Genomic DNA, 20000 nt, shown 5'->3' on the forward strand with positions numbered 1-20000 from the left:
TTTGCCAGCCCTCGGTAGACTTGGCAGCTTCTCTTGAGGACCAGGCGGTTGCCGGGCACGGAAGGATTCCCTCAAGCAGTTAGCCAGGCTGCTCTTTTACCAGTTTTAAAAATTGGCATCCCTGCCCTTCTCCCCTTGGAGACTTCCACCATTGGAGAACCCAGCCAACCCCAAACGGGATGTTTAAAGGAGGGGCGGGGGGGGGGAGAAAGAATCCCAATTTAAATCAGATAAATTAAACTTGGTGGTTTTGTTTTAAAGAGAAAGCCTTATTTATTCAACTCGCGTAGGAACTATGCCTACTTACGTTCTTTAATTCTTTTATATAGTAGTAATGTTTTCACCATACACATTTCTCTCTCCCTCCCTCCCTCTTTCTCTCTCTCTTTCCCTTTCTCTCTCTCTCTCTCTCTCTCTTTCTTTCTCTCTCTCTCAAAGCCCCGTGCCCTCCTGCCTCTTGCAAGGGAAAAGAGCCCCAGATTTGTGCCTACAGAGGGGCAGGGGAGCGATGGCAATGTTTAATTAATTAACACTTCCAGATTGCAATTAATCCGCGCAAAATCCGACAGAAATTCGGAAAGGAACCACTGCTCACTTTTGGGGTCTCCTTTGTCACAGCACGCAAACCACACAGCTCACATGTCAAAAGCCAGCAAAGGGAGACGATTTCTCTGCCCTGGATTAAATTCCTCCCAGTCCTCTGCTGGCATTTAAATATGGACGGCGTTTAGCCAAGCACAAAACCACTATTTTGCAACTACAGGTTGGCTCTCCTTAATTGCCTGAGAGCCCGCCAGAATTTACTTAGATATTAAAGACTGTTCCACAGAAACTCCACTGCCTTGAATGGGACTTATATCCAGTACACAGCAACGAGAGAGAGAGGGGGGGGAGAGAAAGAAAGAAAGAGAGAGAGAGAGAAAGAAAAAGAAAGAGAAAAAGAGAGAGAGAAAAGAGAGGGAGGAGAGGGAGAGAAAGAGAAAGAAAGAGAAAGAAAAAAGGGAGGGAGGGAAAGAGAAGAGAGGGAGAGAGAGAAAGAAAGAGAAAAAAGAAAGAGAAAAAAAAGAGAGAAGAGAGGGAGAGATAGAGATAGAGAGAAAGAGAAAGAAAGAAAGAAAGAAAGAAAGAAAGAAAGAAAGAAAGAAAGAAAGAAAGAAAGAAAGAAAAAGAAAAGAAAGAAAGAGAGGCAGGGAGAGGGACAGGTGCCCAAGGAAACATCCATCACCTTCTCCTGTATGATAGGACTATGAATTTATGCAGGTGGTGACGAGAAAAATGCCCTTTGCACCTGTGCAAATGTCAGCCTCCATCTTGGAAAATCAGGGTGACAGACCTCAGGGTCCATTGCCAGAGCTGGGCCCCAGCGCTCCACTGCCTGGAAGGCAGGGCCATTTGCCTCAACTCTGGAAGTTGTAGAATTGTTTGTCTCAAGTCTCTGGGACTCAAGGCTGGCGTCTACAGCTAAGTTCAGCTGGTAAGTTACCTGAGGTGTGTGTGTGTAGGTAATATCTTCCCTAGGGCAGCCAACGGGGTCTCCTACAACACACAAGGCTTCTGGGAAGGAGCTACTTCTGACTCTTGCCTGGGACCTCTTGAACGGATGCTCAGATTTCGACTGCGCGCCTGCGTGCAACCTGGCCCTCGCGGTGGAGTCGTTTTAAGTCACGCAAACGCCTGCAAACGTCCGAACGGGTAACGGCTCTGCCCCAGCCCAGATCCTGTTCTTGGATATGGCTTAGAGCCCGCTAACCTCCGAAAGAGACTGCTCAGGGGAACACTTCTAAGGTTTCAAACGTTCAAGGTCGCCGAGTGTACGTAGCAGCGCAAGAGGATGATGAGGGAGGATGAAAAATGATATCAGCGATTAATCATTATTATCACGAAAGGAGGGAGGGATACCGGAGGTGCTAGAGTGATTAAGTTCCGAGAAGCTACAAGTTTGAAGCACCGGTTCTTTCTTGCACCCAATAACTGCCACCGGTCCTACCTCTTTATTTAAAACTGCTAAGACGTCGCCCTCATTCCTAGCATGGCTGGCAAGCTACCCAGGAAATAAAACAAGGAGTGCTTAAGATCTACAATCAAAACCCAACATCCTCTTATTAGCTGTAGTAGTATTATTTAAGGCAATAAAATAAATCCTCCTGGAGTCCAGATGACCCATTATGAAAAATCGGAAGAGGTGGATTTATAGGCAGGCTCCCTTGGACTGCACAGAATGAGGTCCAGCCCTAAGAAGATACGAAAGCTTCGGCTCCGGGTTCAAGAGCTTGTGTGAGGACTGCAAACCGGATCATTTTCAGAACGTGATCCTCCTGGTCAGCGGATGCTCAAGCAGTGCTCCTACCTAGACCGTAGGGAAAGTGATCTTGGAAACCAACTGGATTCACGAAAAGCAGGTAAGACTTCTCATGATCCAGGCCGGGCCCGTGAAAGGTCCACTGCAGAATTCGCGCTGTCACGTCAACCGCTGGTTTGAGGACTGTTTAAAATTGCGACGGCGCTGGGAAAAAAGGGACTTACGACCGTTTTTCACACTTAACGACCGTTGCAACATTCCCCCAGGGTCCCCTGTTCAAAATTCAGACGTTGGGCAACCTGGCTCACATTTACAACGGTCGCAGTATGCCGGGGTCCGCGTGAAGCCCTTTTGCAGCCTTCTGACAAGTCAACGGACAAATCCAATGGCAGCGACTCTCTTAGCAACTCTGGCAAGAGAGGTGGTAAAAATGGGGCGAAACTCACTTTTGACAACCGTCTCGCTTAGCTCAACTGCGGTCATAAGTCGAGGACTCCCGCTGACTGCAACGAAAAGCCAAACTCCCCACCCCCACCCCCCAAAAATCAGGCCCTCACTCACAAACTCGCTTTTCAAACTTTTTGGAGAGACCTTACAATGTCCCGCAGCTGATTTTCCGCTTCTTTGCCGGACAGACCCTTCCCCAACTTCCACCTGGAAGATGAAGACATTTTTTTTCTCCCCGCCTCCCCCCACCCCACCCCAGTCGATCTACCTGCTGGAAAACGTAATTTTCTCTCCCTCCCTCGATTTGGTAATCTGTTAGGCAAACGGAGTTGCCCTCTTTTAGTCAGATTTTTTCCCCTTTTTTGTTTTGATTGGTATTTCGTAAAGGGAGGCGCCTAGGCGTCAGGCCCGGCAGACGTCCCATGCGCTCTTTTCCTCCCAATTCTACCCCTTCCCCCTCCTTGATGCGCTTCCAATTGCTTCATCGGCAGCATGAGATGGCAGTTGAGCGTTGCCAAAGCCCGGCGCGTTGAGTATCAGTGTACAGGGCTGGGCCCCCTAGAGCAAAAAGAGGCTGGCAGGGTTGCAACGCGTTGCATCCACCAACCCTCCGTTGCAGTCATTTCATCCTCCCTCCCTCCCATCCCGTTTCCAGCTGGTTTCCACTCAAAGACAGCTGCAGTGCCATCCTTTCCCAAGAAGGGGGGGGGGAATAGTTAAGAAACTTCAGTTTGTTGGCTCCGTTTCTGCAAGGGAGGAGGCCTAGTCCTACTAGAGATAACGCCCTCGGCGTGAGTCGTTTGTGAAGTGAGTTATGCCCCGGTTTACAACCTTTCTTGCCACCGTTGTTAAGTGGATCACCGCAGCTGGTAACTTAGTAACCTGGCTGCTGTTCAGCAAATCGGGCTTCCCCACTGAAGGTCGCCAAAGGGGGGGGCGGGTGTCCCGCGACCCACTACGGTTGTCAAGTCACGAAACCGCTCGCCGAGCCATCGGAATTTTGATTGCCCGCATCGTGGGGGTGCTGGAAAGGCCGTAACGGCGAAAGACGCAGCCCGAGTTCCATTTTGCCCAGGGCCGCTATAACTTTGAGCGGACGCTAAATGGACAGTTGTAAGTCGAGGACTTGCGTGGGAAAGACCAGGGGGCTGCCCAAGCACGCATGCACTAAAAGTTAAGTAAGATTCAACGTTCAGAAATGATTAGGGTTAGCAAGCAATGGTAGTCCCTCCGTAAAGGGTGAGTCCATTGGCTAATGAATGAGCTGCCAAGCTGAGAATAGGAAAGACACCCCGGGGGCAGGGGTAGCCATGGTGGCTCAGGAATTCTGGGAGTTGAAGTCCACGAGTCGTAAAAGAGCCAAGGTTGCCTACCCCTGCCCCAGGGCTTCCTTCAACGGTGGGATCAGCCTCATGGTATAATTTTTGCAACGGGTGCAAAAAAGGAAGCCTGTAGGGCCAACAGGCAGAGGACAGAAAGAGAGGTCCACCTTGCCTTTTGGTCAATAGGGGATGGAACCAGTTAGGACAGGGGTCCACAACCCCGGTTTGTGGACCGGTACCGAGCCACAGCATGCCAGCAACCAGTCCGCACAAGCAAGCAAAGCCCCCATCCGCGGGATTGCAGGCAGCACGCAAAACCAGGCACCCTCCGATCTGCGGAAAAACCTCTCTCCACGGAACCGGTCCCAGGTTGCCCAAAAGGTTGGGGAACCTCCGAGTTAGGAGATGCAACCTGGAATTAAGGAGGAAACTTCCTAACAGGGAGGACAATTGATCGGCAGAACGACTTGCCTCTGGAAGTTGTGGCGCTTCCTCACTGGACATTTTTAACAAGAGACCTATCTGAAATTGAGCAGGAGGACTTGCTCCATGGCTGCAAAGCAGTGAGAGAGACACAACTCTGGGGAAGGAGGCTGAGCTGGCACAATATTTATGTTTCTTTCGACAACCTGAGTGAGGTGGCAACTTCTGCAACCAGGAGCCTAGCCAGCCTGGTGTAAGATATTGCTCGTGCCAGTACGTCCCTTTGGGGCTGTTGGTCAAAATCAACCAAATCAGAGAGACTTCACGGCCCATTCATTTTTCTTGACCTGGTACAGCCATCCAAGCTTCCAACTTGCTACCTGTTTTTTGCTTCAGCAAGCAAGCATCCTTTTAAGATTATCTCCCCTTCCACCTTTTTGAATTTCTTTCTGGTGAACCCCGCTGGCAAACTCGTACTTCCCGCGTCACGTCCATCGGCTTTCTAGACTGCTGAAAGGCCGGTGCCAGTGCACACCACGTAAGCAGTGAACAAATTGCTAGTATACTGCCCGTTCTGTTTTACAACATTTCGGCTCCTGCAGTGCTATAGGGCTTTTCTGCAAGCCCTTCCTCTCAAGATCTCTCAACTGGAGATGCCCGGTATTAAACCTCACATCTTATGAAGCAAAAGGGATGTCTGGGTGAAAAATGGCCGTATTAAGCATGTCTGCTGCTTGGAAGGAAGCCACCCAGCCCAATCAAAGCAAAAGACGCTGGAGAGCCCGATTGCAAAAGGAGAGAGTCATTCTTTACTGCCTAGTTATCTTGCGACAAAAGAGGAGAATGATGTATGACTCCAGGCAAAGGAACATGTGGTGTAAAGTATTTTAAAAGCTCCAGAAAGATTCTCCCTCCGGTCTAGCCGAAGCCGAACAGAAACCATGGCCTGGAAAAGTGTGAACGTGAACACAAGTCGAGCAGGTTGCACAAGAGGCAGAGGATCTGCCCCAGTCCACCTCGGAGTTAGCGCGGCAGCACGTCAGCCCAGCTTGCCACTCAAATGGCACACTCGAGACGCAGACCCAATCGACGGAAAGCAAGTTGCGCCGACGACGTCAGGCGGGAACCTGGAGGGCGGTGTGGGGCAAATCGGCACCCTTCAGAGTTGGGCAGAAGCGGCAAGGTCAACTCTCGCAGAAAATCCGGCGCAGCAACCAAAGAACGGCTCTGCTGAACCAGGCTAAGCTACAGGTGTGACCCCAAATTCTCCAGTTGGGGCTTTCAGTCTCCACCGACTGTGACCGTGGGAAGACCACAAGAGTTCCCAGCTGTGGGAGACCGGGAACATTCCAGATGTGTGCTGCTGCTACAACTCCACCGTTGAGGCTTAAAAGCCTTGTACAGGAATCCTCGACTTAGGAGCCCAGAATTTATCTTGCTAAGTGAAAAAGTTGTTAAGTGGGCTGTGCCCCTTTTGACGACGTTTCTTGTCGATGCAGTTGTTCGATCGGTAAACCGGCTGTGAAGTCAATGGGGCTTCCCACCCCCCAACCCCGGGGGCTTTGCTTGTCGGAAGGTCGCAAAAAACAATTTTTTCACTTAGCAAGATAAATTAATTCTCTCTCTCTCTCTCTCTCTCTCTCTCTCTCTCTCTCTCTCTCTCTCCCCTCTCTCTCTCTCTCCACCCCCAACCCACCTCACAGAGTTGTGGCTGTTGTGGGGAAAATAGGAGGAATAGGAAAAATAGGATTCCAGAAGATGGTAGAGGACAGGAAGGCCTGGAGGAACGTTGTCCATGGGGTCGCGATGGGTCGGACACGACTTCGTAACTAACGACAACAATACGACTTCGTAACTAACAACAACAACAACAACTAACAAGAAGTGTGTCGGATATCTTCGCTGCCTTGGGTTATTTGTAAAAAATAATAATAATAATCAGGGCTTTTTTTCTCATAGAACGCTCAGAACGGAGTTCCGGCACCTTTTTTGGATGGAACCTTGTAGGGTAGGCAAGGCGGGTTGTATGACACGTGTGAGTTCCGGCACCTTTTTCTTTTACAAAAAAAGCACTGATAATAATAATAATAATAATAATAATAATAATAATAATAATAATAATAATAATAATAATAATAATAATAATAATAATAAAGGTGGGATATTAACATTCCCAAAACAGGAGCAAGGACACTAAGGTGAACAGTGGCGAACGTTAGCCTACGGTGGGAATGCAGCTAAGTCTTTAACTGACTGGACCCAACGTGTTGTGTGAATCGATCCAGGCAGCCTTAGCAAGACTGATGAGGAATTGGGCGTGTGCATCGCTCCACGAGGACCCAGTTCCATTCTGGGTGGGCTTTGACGTGAACAAGGCTGACTTTCACCAATGAAATAAATGGAGGGGAGGGGAGGGGTGGGGAAGGGCCACGGCTTTGACGAATGATCGGGAGGCAGGAGGGTAGGGGGGGGAAGTGTGAGGCAGACGCAGCGATTACATTACTGAAGGAGCCTGGCCTGGCATTGCAGTGCAAACGTCCTCGGTAATCCTGTTAGCCAGCAATCTCCATTCCGAAAGAGCTTCATTTCTTTGTGAATATTTGTAAACTAGATATCTAATGGAAAATTATAGGAAAATTATAGGGAAATTCACGACGAAGAAATCCGATTAGCCCTAATTCAATTATGCCATCTTAGCCCACACTGCATATTCCCCCATTTTTTTCCCATAAAGACCAATGCCAGGGGTCCGGATAATCAAATAAAATTGAAAATCATCTTCCCATTAAATTCAATTAGCCGCAATTTCTAAAGCCTATCAGAGATTTTAATTACTAAATTATAAAATTCTCCAATGCTAAATTGAAACTCAAAAAAAAAATGACACATCCTTGAGTTTCCATAAAAAAAAAAGAGGGAGTAAGAAAATTAAAAGAAAAAAAAACCCTGAAAAAAATACCCATTTAGTAATTTTCCGTCTGAGTAGCATCTGTGAGTGAAAAATGTTGTTTTCTACCAAAGGGCAAGAGGAGACAGGGGCTGCGAAGAAGATAGCCCATTTTATTCTGAAAAAAAAATTAATAAAGGGAGCCCGCCTCAACTCTATACTTTACTTTATAAAGGTAAAGGTTCCCCCGCACACGCATGCTAGTCGTTTCCAACTCTAGGGGCCGGTGCTCATCTCCGTTTCAAAGCCGAAGAGCCAGCGCTTGTCCGAGGATGTCTCCGTGGTCATGTGGCCGGCATGACTAGACGCCAAAGGCGCATGGAACGCTGTTACCTTCCCACCGGAGTGGTCCCTATTTTTCTACTTGCATTTTTACGTGCTTTCGAACTGCTAGGTTGGCAGAAGCTGGGACGAGTAACAGGCGCTCACTCTGTTACGCGGCACTCGGGATTCGACCCGCCAAACTGCCGACCTTCTGATCGACAAGCTCAGCGTCCTAACCCACTGAGCCACCGCGTCCCTTTTTAACTTAACTTTACTTAAGAAACTTCATAATAAATTACAGGGCTTTGGATTCCCTGCCTCGTCTGTTTCTCGGCATGAGGGATAATACGGAGTGGCTGTGAGAGAAATGCATCAGCACACACAACTTATGGCTTGGGAGACCAACGGCTCCAGAGATCCAGATCTTGAACTTGAAAGAGGCAAAGCATCGGTCACTCAGCACATCAACGATTCCTCCTCTTCTAGGAGAATTGAACTTGACCAGTAACTGAGTTGAAGCTGATCTTACAACCAACCCCAACTCTTATTTCTCTCCCACCCGTCTCAGAACGCCCAGAAGGGGAGGGATGACCTTTGGTAAGAACGTTGGCCAACCTCTTGGCCCAAGATGGAATATCCGGAATGGACATTCCCAACTGCCCTCCGGGTGAAATTCAAGGTGCTGGTTATCACCTATAAAGCCCTACATGGCCTGGGTCCGGGATATTTGAGGGAACACCTGCTGCCGGCATCAAATGCCCTTCGCCCAGTGCGCTCCCACAGGGACTCAGGGTCCCACCGGTAAGAGATTGCCGGCGAGTGACACCCAGGGATAGGGCCTTCTCAGTGGGGGCGCCTGCCCTCTGGAACCAGCTGCCAGTGGAGTTGAGGACTGCCCCCAACCTCCGGTCATTCCGCCGGGGCCTGAAGACCTGGCTCTTTGAGCTCTCGGGCCCAGGCTGAGGAGTAATTTATTTTAATCGGGGTTTTAAATGCACAGGGTTAGTTTAATCTTTTTTAAATGGTTTTTAACTTTTGTATTGTTGGCTTTTTAACTCCCTGTAAACCGCCCTGAGTCCTCAGGGAAAGGGCGGTATATAAATGTAATAAAATAAAATAAAATAAAAATAAATAAACTCCTCACAATCTGCTTCAAGACCTCAGCTGCAGAACTGCCCAACTGGGCATAAGGAATTTCTAGCCTGCTTCCCCAGGAATTTCTCTGTGTTTGGTCGTTTCAAGTGTTTCCACGCTGCCTGGAAGAGCGGGTAGATAGATGGCTAGCAAGGTGGCCTACAAGAATCAAACCATAATGCTGCCGCAATGATAAAATGGGCCCTGTTGGAGCTGCTTAGCTGTTTAATGTTGGCTTGTCTTGATTGTGCTCCAAGGGCCATGCAAGCAGGCCTCTTCTTTTGCCTTGGTGGGGCTGGTGGAGGGCACAGGAGCTAGAAAACGCGAGAGTGATGACATTCCCCGGACCCTGAAACTGACAAATCTCGACTAGCCTTGGTTTCGAGACAATCACCGGGCACAGATCTGGTTTGTTTTATGCCATTCTGGCATAGCTGAGAGAAGAAAGCTTCATTTGCCAGGCGCCCTGAAGTTGCCAGTCTGGGGAGTTGCCCGCGAAAGAAAACAAAAAAGTTAATTATCTAAGCTTTTTTTCCCCCCTTCTTTAATAAATAAGGAAAACTGGCTGAGCCGGATTTTTTTGGCAAGGCTCCGTCTCCCCCTTTATCGCCCATCAGTTGCTGTGACACATTATTCAAAGGATAAAGTTTTGCAATGCGCGGAGTTGTTACTAAATCCTTTTTTTTCTCCCTTTGCCCCTTCTTCTCATTCCTACTTCCCTCCTCCTTCTTGCATGTCGAAGAGGGGGGGAAGGAGAATCCGTGCAAATTCCGGCAAATCGAGCAGAATTAAAATAAGACCTCCTCTCTTAAGGCTGCCTTAGAAGACCATTTCCTGTCCTATTAGATAAGACTTGTGTCAGGACCCACCCCAAACCACGTCTTAGGAAGACAAAATTCTTGGAGTCAAATCTATTCCAAAAAGAATCTTTACTATGACATGCTTGGTTGTAGGAAACGAGACAGGACTTAATATTATTCCACGAAGTAAACCCTTATAAAGAGTTCCCGGTTTAACCCCCCTTAACCCCATTTGGTCAGTCCCCCATCCTTTATCATCCCTCTCGTGGGGAAAAGGAACTTAGGACCCTTCATGTTTATTGCTCTCTTCCGTGACACAAGCCAGATGCTAGCCCCCCCTTTTGTTTCCCCAGTTCAAAAGGCTTCTCCTTTCCTTTGAAATGCCTAATACCGGTTCAATACACATCCATTCTCTTCTCTTCGGGAGATGGCAGAATCCATGGAATAATGTTTGAAACATTCCATTTATGAATATGATATAAATGGATTCTGACAACTTGCTTGGGACAATTTAATCTGGATCCGGAACCAGAACGCTCTGGATCAAGTCTAACCTCTCCTTGTCTAACCGCGTTCTTTCCCCGAGTTTTCCCCCACAATCTATAGTTTTTCTCCGGCTCACCTTGGGAAGAGCCGGGATGTTCCAACGCCCTCAGCTCATTTCATAAAGCTGTAAGCCGCCTTGTCATGAAGTGGTGCTAGCTAAGCCACCCACCATGTAACCATAACAATAAGCCATGATGGTGAGCAAGGAGGAACGAACGCTTCTGGACCAGACGTGATCAAAGTCCATCCTAATATCAGGCACCACGTAGCAACCCACGCTTGGGTTTTTTTTTTTGTTTTTTGTTTTATGGCATCTTGGGGGTCCATAGGGACTTGGAGGTGGATCAGGCCCAAGACAGTTTTGCGTGTTCACCTTCAGACCTAACGCATGAGAAGCCCGGTGCTGCCCAAGAATTTTAGTTGGCTTCCAGCAGCCGCACAATCAACTTGTTCACAGCACAGATAAGGCTTAATGGTTCCACTTTACACACCGGGGTGTGTTGCCAACCCTCCGCTAGGTGCATAGCCTTTTTTTCCCCTTTTGTCTTCCTTTATTCCCTGCAAGAAGATTTTATCTGTGTAGGAGTTTATATCTGCAAATATTCGTTTACTTCCAGGGTTTTATATTCCTGAAAATTGCGGGCGGGGAAAGGAAAAAAAAACGTAACGTAGGGGGGAAGGAGGAGCGAGAGACACATGACAGTTATTCTCCAGAATCCGAGGAACTCTGTATGTGTGTGTGTGTGTGTGTGTGTGTGTGTGTATGTGTGTGACTGTTTCCTTCCCCCTCTCAAAAAAAAATTAGAATCCCAGGCCGCCCAAATTCCTAAGCTTTGTAACAAGAAATCAAACTACGCAACAGCCTACCCCAGCCCCTGGCCTAAACTCCTGCTTTTCGGTATTCTGGCATTCTCCAGAGCTTTTGTGATGTTATTTCCTGATCCATGCTGCCTCTCTCATATTTTCACTGCTCACCAGAGCATGAATTCACCTTCATACCAGTTAGAGGGTTATTTAGCCTTTTTCCTGACACCAATAACCATCTCGCTTCTACAGGCAGCTCTGCCAGTCAAACGCTTGGTTCTTTTTCACACATGGGAGGTGGGGGTGGGGGTGGGTGGGAGAAAGAGAGAGAGAGAGAGAGAAAGAATTGCTCACCAACCTGTTCTGGGGACTGGAGACCATGAATGGCTCTTAAGCTCTCCAAATCCCAACCCCCAAGGAGGTTTTCCCCAATGGGAAAAACATGCAATTCAGCGGGAGACGAGGATGACAGGGCAGGAAGGCCCGGAAAGTGAGACGGAGAAGAAGTCATGGATACTCAAAAGAGATGCTGAGCAAGAAAGGCAGACACCCCATGGAGAAGGAAGAAAGGGAGAAAGGAAGAAAGAAAGAAAGAAAGGAAAAAAAAGAAAGAAAAGAAAAGAAGGAGGGAAAGAAGGAAGGAAGGAAGGAAGGAAGGAAGGAAGGAAGGAAGGAAGGAAGGAAGAAGAAAAAGAAAGAAAGAAAGAAAAAGGAAGGAAGAAAGGAAAGAAAGAAAGAACGAAAGAAAGGAAGGAAGGAAGGAAGGAAGGAAGGAAGGAAGGAAGGAAGGAAGGAAGAAAAAGGAAGGAAGGAAAGAAAGAAAGAAAGAAAGAAAGAAAGAAAGAAAGAAACCAACCAACCAACCAACCAACCAACCAACCAACCAACCAACCAACCAACCAACCAACCACTTTGATCCGCTAGGTCAATACTGGGACTCTCTTATAGCAAAACCAAATCTCAGCCTCGTGAAAGCCACTTTCTCTTCTATTCAGTTGTAGAATAAATAAATCCAGGGAGCTGAAGCCCCCCCCCCAATACTGGAGAAGACAACAAGAAAGCGAAAGCAAAGAAACCCCCCATCCAGTCTCTGCCTCAACCCGACCCGTTGTCTGGCTGCATTCCCACATCCTCCGAGCTAAATGCTTGCTCCGGTTCCTGACTGGCTGGTGGAAGTGATAAAAAGGAACGTCTACGCGCGCACGGGATCTGCTTATTGTTCCTTTAAACGACTCAGGCCTCACCTTTCACCAGCTCTCACTCCCGCCAGGCTGCTTAATGGTGTTTTAACAGGTAGGGCTAGTACACCTGCCGACAGGTAGGCCCTCGGCAAGTGCTAATTCAGTTCGGAGAAGCAAAGTAGATAAATCAACAGGTCCTTTGCAAAAGAAAGCTGAACTCAAAAGCTTCACTCAGTGCCTCCTGACCCCAGGCCGCTTAAAAAGGACTCGGCGAACGAGGAGAAGAAAGTCCCTGGTTTGAATCTTGAAGCAACTCACTCACTCACTCTCTCTCTCTCCATCAACGCAACTGCAATCTGAAGTCGAATTATAGTGACTCACTAGGGCCGGGGTGTTGTAAGAATGACAACCGTGTCAGCTGGCAAGGGACTTGGGATGACTGAAAGCACTAGATATATAAATACTAATTGTTATTATTGTGGTTATGATCAGGAGGAGGAGGAGGAGGAGGAGGAGGAGGAGGAGGAACAGCACACTTGTGCAGTAATAACAACCAGCCTCGTGGCACGGACAGAAGCTTTCGCGAACCGTGGAAAGCGTTTTTTTTTTCCAGGAGTTTTCGACAGTAACGCCAGCCAGACTCACGAGACGCTTTGAGCCGCTCGGCTGCAAAAACTGCTATGGTTTTAAAAGGGAAATTAATACGACGCGGGTATTGTGGATTGATTTTTTCTTTTCTTCTCTCCCCCCTCCCCTCTTCCCCTTGTACGTTTGATCTTGTCTATAATGTTTTATTTCAACATGTCAGCTGCTATTAATGGGCATTTTGCTTGAAAAAACCAAGGCCGGCCGCGCTAAGCCGGGGCATCCCCAAGGCAATTCAGAGATGTAAAGAAGTGTGCAAAAATGGACAACTCCGTTTCCCCCCATACACACACACACACACACATCCGCGCCCCCAGCTGCATCTTTGCGCTTGGGAGAAGCAGCACCTGTTGAACACCGCAGGCTTCCCCTCCGATGGAGAGAGAGAGAGAGAGAGAGATGCAACAGCCTGCATGCAAAAAATAATAATAATAATAAACCCCAACATCCGCTCTTCAGTTGGGGTTTCCCGTCTGCTCCTGTATAGAAGCTCAGCCAATGAAGAAATAAACCTTAAATTAGAGAATAAGTTTGTCTTTATAGTTAGTGGTGGCGTTCTTTCTCCATCCTGAACAAGGTCGATGAAAAGTAAGATGCTGGGACTTGGTTGTCCCTTTTCAGGCAGTGCACAAAACACACTCTTCAAAAAAGGGGAAGCAAGGAAATGTTCTTGCATTTTTTCGCTCCCAAAAAAGCAAAGTGATCTGGGAAGTGTGTGTGTGTGTGTGTGTGTGTGTGTGTGTGTGTGTGTGTGTCGGGGGGGGTGGGGTTTAAATCCTTTCTTTCTATCTAGCTTTTTTTTTTTCCTTCTTCCCCCTGGCTTCCATCATATCCATTTGCTCCAGCGGTGGGATTCAGCCGGTTCGCACCCCTTCAGGCAGAACTGGCCGCTAATTATTATTATTATTATTTTGTCGCCTTGGACCAGGATGGACTTCCGGAAGCGGCATCCGTGCAGAGAACCGGTTCTTCGCCTATTTGAATCCCGCCACTGCGTTTGCTTTTTTTTTAAAAAAAATAATAATCATATTCCTGGGGTGTGTGTGTGTGTGTGTGTGTGTGTGTGGAAATGGTTCAATGAACCCTAACCCTTTGAAGGAAAGCAATCGCCAAGATCGCCGCAAATGAGACATTGTTTTACTTCCCTTCCTCGAAACAGGCTGACAATTTGGGCTTGTTGCCACGGTGACAGAACAACACAGTTATCCCGGCTGCCTGTCGCAAAGCAATCAATTAACTTAATGCCACCCAGTGCCTGCTTTATCCTCTAGGCAAAGATACAGCCATCTTTTTTTTTTTTGACCGCTCGCCCGCCTTGTTGCATCCGGATACCCCCCCCCTCTCCTGCTCCAGTCCGCCCCAAAGGCCTCGGTTTTAGAAGTTTTTTTCTCCATAGCGGCCGATCGAAAACCAAACCCCGATAGTGGTCCTTGGTTGTTCCCCCCCCCCCGCCAGGCCTTTCGTTTGATCCGCGAAGGCGTCGCCTTTGATTTTACACTTTTTCTCTTCTTTTAATTTAGGGAAGTCATTGGAACAAGGGAGGATCCGACAGACACACACACACACACACAAACACACAAACCCCTGCCCCCCAATTCTCTTCGGTCGGGATCTCTATCCACTCTTACACTTGATAATTTGATAAGATGGGAGGAAACCGCACCCCCCCACACACACACAAAATTCCCTCCCTCTGCCGTTCGTTCACGCGGACATTTGCCGAAGTTTTATAAAAAATGTCAAAATCCCTGCAGAAAACACGACTCTGCTGTAGCCGGCGGACCCCTCTGAGTTTGCCAGTCTATCCCCTTTGCCTTTTTTCTCTACCACTCTCTCTCTCTCTCTCTCCCTCTTTCTCTCTCTCTCTCTCTCTCTCTCTCTCTCTCCCTCTTTCTCTCTCTCTCTCTCTCTCCCCCTCTCTTGCACTATTTAATGGCTGATGCACTGCCTGCCCCATCCGTTGCTCGCAGGTCCCTCCCGGCCTCCGTTCCGTCTTTTCGAAAAGCCAATTTGTCAGGGCTCCTGTTGGCGAAGAAGCCTTGTTGACTGCTCCCTGTCCATCCTGGCCCAGATTATAAGCATATTGCACAGTTCTCTCCGCACGAGGCCCGGGAAATCCAATACGTTGAAAGGTTAATGCAATCAATTAGGGTGACAAGGAAGTAAAGGGAGGCATTGGGAGTAGATGGAAAAAAAGAGAGAGACAAAGGCCGAAGAGGCCTCCGCAGAAGATGGAGGGGTGGGGGGAGACAAGAGAAGAGAAGAAGGCAAACCCACCCCCACCCCAATTTTCCTCTCTACGCACTAGACCTGGGCCAACCCCAGCTCGCCGTCAATCGGGACAGAGCCTATCCTGCGTAGCTTAAAAGAGATGGTAGGACTTTGGACAGCGCTTTAAAAAAAACAAAAAAAGGGGGGGGGGGCGCAAGGCCTGAGATGGTTGAGGGGGGCGCGCGCTGCCCATCATTCAAAGAGATATAAATAAGATGAATTATTTATACTTCTAGCGTTAGGCCACTTCTTCTCCGGCCTCTCTCGAAAGTTTTGGAGGCGTTCTTTGCGCAGAACGTCCGGCGACCTCCTGAAAGTGCGGGATAAAGCAGGGCTGGCTGAGGAATTCTGGGAGCTGAGGTCCACGCATCTTCAAAGTTACTCGGGGGGGGGGCGAGAAGCGCTGGGGGTAAAGCGAAACGGGCCAAGCAGAAAGAGATGATGGACAATTTGGGGAAGGCGCCAAGAGCGAAGGCAGATATCTTCCTTGAATAGCAAGGAGGCCCAAGAAAGATGCGACGCCAACTCTCGGCCAGGTATCCCTCTCCTTCTCTTCACACCTGTGTGTGTGTGTGTGTGTGTCAGTCACAGGCTGAGCCAGGCAGAGGCCTTCCACCCTTGGCGTTTCAAGACCAGGCAGGCTGGCTCACCAAGCAGCTCCCTCGGAGGCACCGAAGGCAAGAATCCTGGCCCCGGGGAGGCCAAGGGCTGAGATCTTTCCAAGAGGTTGCCAGGGGCCTATGACCACTTGCCACGGATCGCCGTGGCCGGCTAGCCGCAGCCAACTCACCGTGGGACAAGAGGGAGACCGACCTGAAAGAAATGGTGGAACGGGATTCATGAAAGACAGGATGCTAAAGGAGGGACGCCACAAAATACGAACGACAAAAGATTTATATATTTATATATATATATATATATATATATATATATATCCCTGCGGGCGAGCTACCCCACGCTGAATTGTCCCGTTCCACGGTGTGGGAAGGACGGTGACGGGAAAACGAGGGCCCCAGAGATCCAGGAGGGGAGAGGGAAATAGATTTGAGGAAAGGCAGGGGCAGAAATCTCTGAAGGCGAGGGAGGGGAAGCAGGAGGAAAGAGTTGTAACCAGGGCGGAGAAGCCCGCAAAAGGAAGCATCCGCTCCGGCCCTTTGAGCGCGCGAGGCAGGGTGCTCGGAGGGTGACCTACACCGTGCCCGGCTGTAATCGCATTTCAGGGCCACCGCCTGGCAATTGCCAGACAATAAGAGGGCGCCTTTGAAGTCAGTGAAAGAAATTGAAAGGCAAAAATAAAAAAAAGGGGGGGAGACGTTTCTGCAGGGCTGGAGGGGGTGGGGGTGGGAGGACAGAGATGTGTGCAAAGGCGAAGGGCCAAGTAGGAGGGTGGGACGGCGGGGAAGACAAAGCCCAGCGTCGGGAGCCCAGCGGGGCTCCCCAAAAGCAATGGGGATAAAAAGAGTTGATGAGTGGGGCACATGCTGCCTCTGTCTGCCTCTGGCTCCTCCTCCCCCTCCCCGCTAAGCCCCCTGCCTCTAGAGAGGGCCATCTCGATGATGGATGGATGAGCAAAGGCCAGGCCCATTCTTGCCCGGTGTGGCAGCAAAAAAAAATATTTACATAACATTGGCCTTCTATCGGTCACCCCTTGACGCCATCCCTCTTCAGCCTGGGGAAGAAGGGAGGGCCCTTGCTCACACCCTCTCTTGACACCTGGCTGAAGAAAGGGAAGGGGGGACAGATGAGGAGCAGGTTCCCCAGCTGAACCTCCAGAGATAGCTACCAGACAGCTGAAAATGGCGGGGGTGGGGGGAATATTCGAAATGTATTGCCCTTGCCCTCATGCAAAAGTTCCCAGGACATCTGACACGGATAAGCACTCAGGAATTTAAAGAAATTGCACATTTGACTTGGCTTGAACCTCGTGTGTGTGTGTGTGTGTGTGTGTGAGAGAGAGAGAGAGAGAGAGAGAGAGAGAGAGAGAGAGAGAGAGAGAGAGAGAGAGAGAGAGAGAGAGAGAGAGAGAGAGAGAGAGAGAGAGGTTCAAAGCAGTGGATTTTGATCCGGAAAAGGAAGGCCTGCTTCGGAGGAGGCCAGCCTCACCTCACAAGAGGAGAATTCCTAAGTGGAAATGTCCACAGGTGGGCCTGCTTAATCTCAACGTGCTGACCGCTCAAGATTTGAAATGGATGTCTCCCGAAAAGGCAATCTGCAAATCCAGGAAACGGGGTGGCTGCAGGCTGGGACTTTTCCTGACGCTTCATATCAGGGGTCTTCAAACTTGGCCCTTTGATGACGTGTGGACTTCGACTCCCAGAATTCCTCAGCCAGGCACGCTGGCTGAGGAATTCTGGGAGTTGAAGTCCACAAGTCATCAAAGGGCCAAGTTTGAAGACCCCTGCGCTAGACACAGATACTCTTACCGGATATTGACCTGGAGCAACAGATGACACATTTTTCTCAAAAGCGAATGGATTTGAACCGTCTTCCCCCAATTTTGTACCTTGGAAAGCCATTGGCTTACAAGCAGCTTTATGGGAGATAGTGTACAAGCGCGTGTGAACATTGTCACATTCCAAAACTGTGCTTTAGAAAAGTGAATGTCCCTATCCCCTCAGCATGGCTGGCTCAGGAACTCTGGGAGTTGTAGTCCACGAGTCATCGCCACGTTTGAAGTTGACATTGAGTCTTTTAGGTCCACGGAAGCATAAAAAGCATCAGAAAGGCCACCAGGTGGACCTAAGCACCACGCCGATGCAGACACGCACGCGCGCACGCACGCACGCACATGCACACAGACAAAAGTAAGAAAATAAAGATCCCACGTGGGCAGACATACCCATTTGTCGTCCTGGTGGGCTCTCCTATCTTTCGAGAGCTCTGGATTCAGATCCCGCAAATTGGTTTATTGAATTAAAGCTGTGGAGTCACTTCATCCTGGGGAGAAAAAAAGGAGGTCAGTTGCTGAGACCCCAGACCGCTGATCATTTAGCAGGCAGAGACCACCCCAGTCTTTCCCCATTTCATCCCATCAAGCCTCCCTCACCTGCGGCGTTCATAGGTGCATAAGGTAGAATATGAGCAAGGGGGAAAAAAAAAGTTAAAATGTTTTAAGAGGTTTAATTATCTTATTGGTTCTTTTCTCACTCTAAGCCATCTTGCAGCCAGGCTGTTTTGTCCGTTATGGAGAGCAAGGGGGGGGGGGTCTTTTCAGCACAAAAGGGAAATTTTACTCAGATCTCTACTGCCTGGCAAGAATAGCCATTCCAATGATTCTCTTCAATTGGTTTGTTTGTTGAAAATAAAACCGGGTCAACAAACCTTTCAATCATACTAAAATGCAAACACAAAAATAATAATAATAAAAAAAAACCCAAGCAGATCTGCCAGAGCAATTCTACAATCCACAAAGAAGGAACGTACGCAATCTTACATCGGACGATTCGTGAAATATTACAATATATCCTCCTATTCCTCAACTCGCTTATCTGTGACCTGGCTAGGAGGGATTTTCGCCCTGCGCAAGTGACCGTCTTGTCAAAGCCAGAGGAGGGATGCAAGCGCAGGCACAGGGACTAGAATCTTTACTTTAAAACCGCCGACCTCCTTGAGATGTCGAAATTCGAACGCCTGAACCAGCAGAACGAAAGCCAAAAATATATGGCCAATTTCACGTGATTCAGGGATTAGCTGCTGTGCTTTGAAAAGGGACCACAGAGAAAAATGCTCATTCTTTATTATTATTATTATTATTTTTTTAAAGATTTTTGTCTTGGGGGTGGGAGGGTGGGGTGGGGACAAATGGGGGTGGGGAGCAAGCTTCGGCACATAAGCTCGAAAGATGGCCGGTGTGAGGTGTGCAATCTTTTCACACTCTTCTCCACCCCTTGCAATACAAAAAAGAAAAGAAAACGAAAAACTGACAAAATAAATACCGTAAATATAAACCACGCAAAGCAAATTGAATTATTTAGACCCAGATGTTCCCAAACTGGGGTGGAGAGAGAAAGGGGTCCCCTGGGGGAGGGGGAGAAGGGATTATTCGAGGAAAAGGGAGGGGGGGCCCGGCAAACTGGAACTCGCAGCTAGGCCGGAGTTTCTTCAAGTCCCGCACGATCTTTTAAAACCGCCTTGCAAGGTAGGACGACGTTTCCGGCGGGAATGAGAATGGAGGGGGCCGGGGTGGTGGTGGGGGAAACGACAGGGCTTTTTTTGCAGCTTTCCAGCCTTCCTCCTCGCGTAGCACGACGCCGGCCGCTTTGCCGGAGGCGTTCATCGGAGCCATCTTTGTCCTGTGTCTTTGGTCCTCCCGCCAAAGCTTCCAGGAGGCAAAGCAAAGAGGCACTCTGGGCATGAACAGAGACACACACACACACACACCACCCAGTCTCCTATGTGCCAACAGCAGGCCCTGATTTTCCAATGCCAAACTCAAAGACTTTGTGCAATGCTCCCTTCTCTGGGGGGGGGGTTTGGTCCTTGCCTCTTTCTACCCTGCCTGTCTCCCACCCGCCTCTGCCCCTCCGTCACCCACCACCAAACTTTAAAAAAAAAAGATTTTAGCAAGATTTTAGCCCTCTCTCCCGCTCCTCCCACCCAGCCATGCGCTCTTTCGATGCGGCCACCCCCCCCCTCCCCTTCCCCTTTATTATTTTGGCCGCCCGCGCAGCTTATCGATGCAAGAGGAGCAACGCCAATTTTACTTAGGAGGTGTAATCCGCCCCCAAATCAGATTTGAGGGATTGCAGGAGGAGGCAGGCTGACCTTGCATATGTCTCCATCAAAGCCACCAAGCCTCGGCTTGCGTGCTCTGTTCCCAGCACATATTTAGACAGATCACGCTAATTGAACTTGACATGTCCTCTTAAGGATGGACTCTCCGCTCCTCCTCGGCGCTCCCGACGACGGGTGGCTCTC

General features: G+C 49.0%; 1 protein-coding gene across 1 annotated transcript in view; it reads right to left on the reverse strand.

The window, feature by feature from the left end:
• CASZ1 (castor zinc finger 1) overlaps positions 1-20000 on the reverse strand; it is a 179835-nt gene that overhangs the window by 102413 nt on the left and 57422 nt on the right. Inside the window, exon 2 of the mRNA XM_081341463.1 lies at positions 17923-18020. Coding sequence (XP_081197589.1) covers positions 17923-17926 — 4 coding nt within the window. The 5' untranslated portion in view covers positions 17927-18020. The remainder of the gene's footprint in view (positions 1-17922; positions 18021-20000) is intronic.

Source organism: Vipera berus (genome assembly GCF_964194415.1).
Source record: "Vipera berus genome assembly, chromosome: 17".
Taxonomy (NCBI): Eukaryota; Metazoa; Chordata; class Lepidosauria; order Squamata; family Viperidae; genus Vipera; species Vipera berus.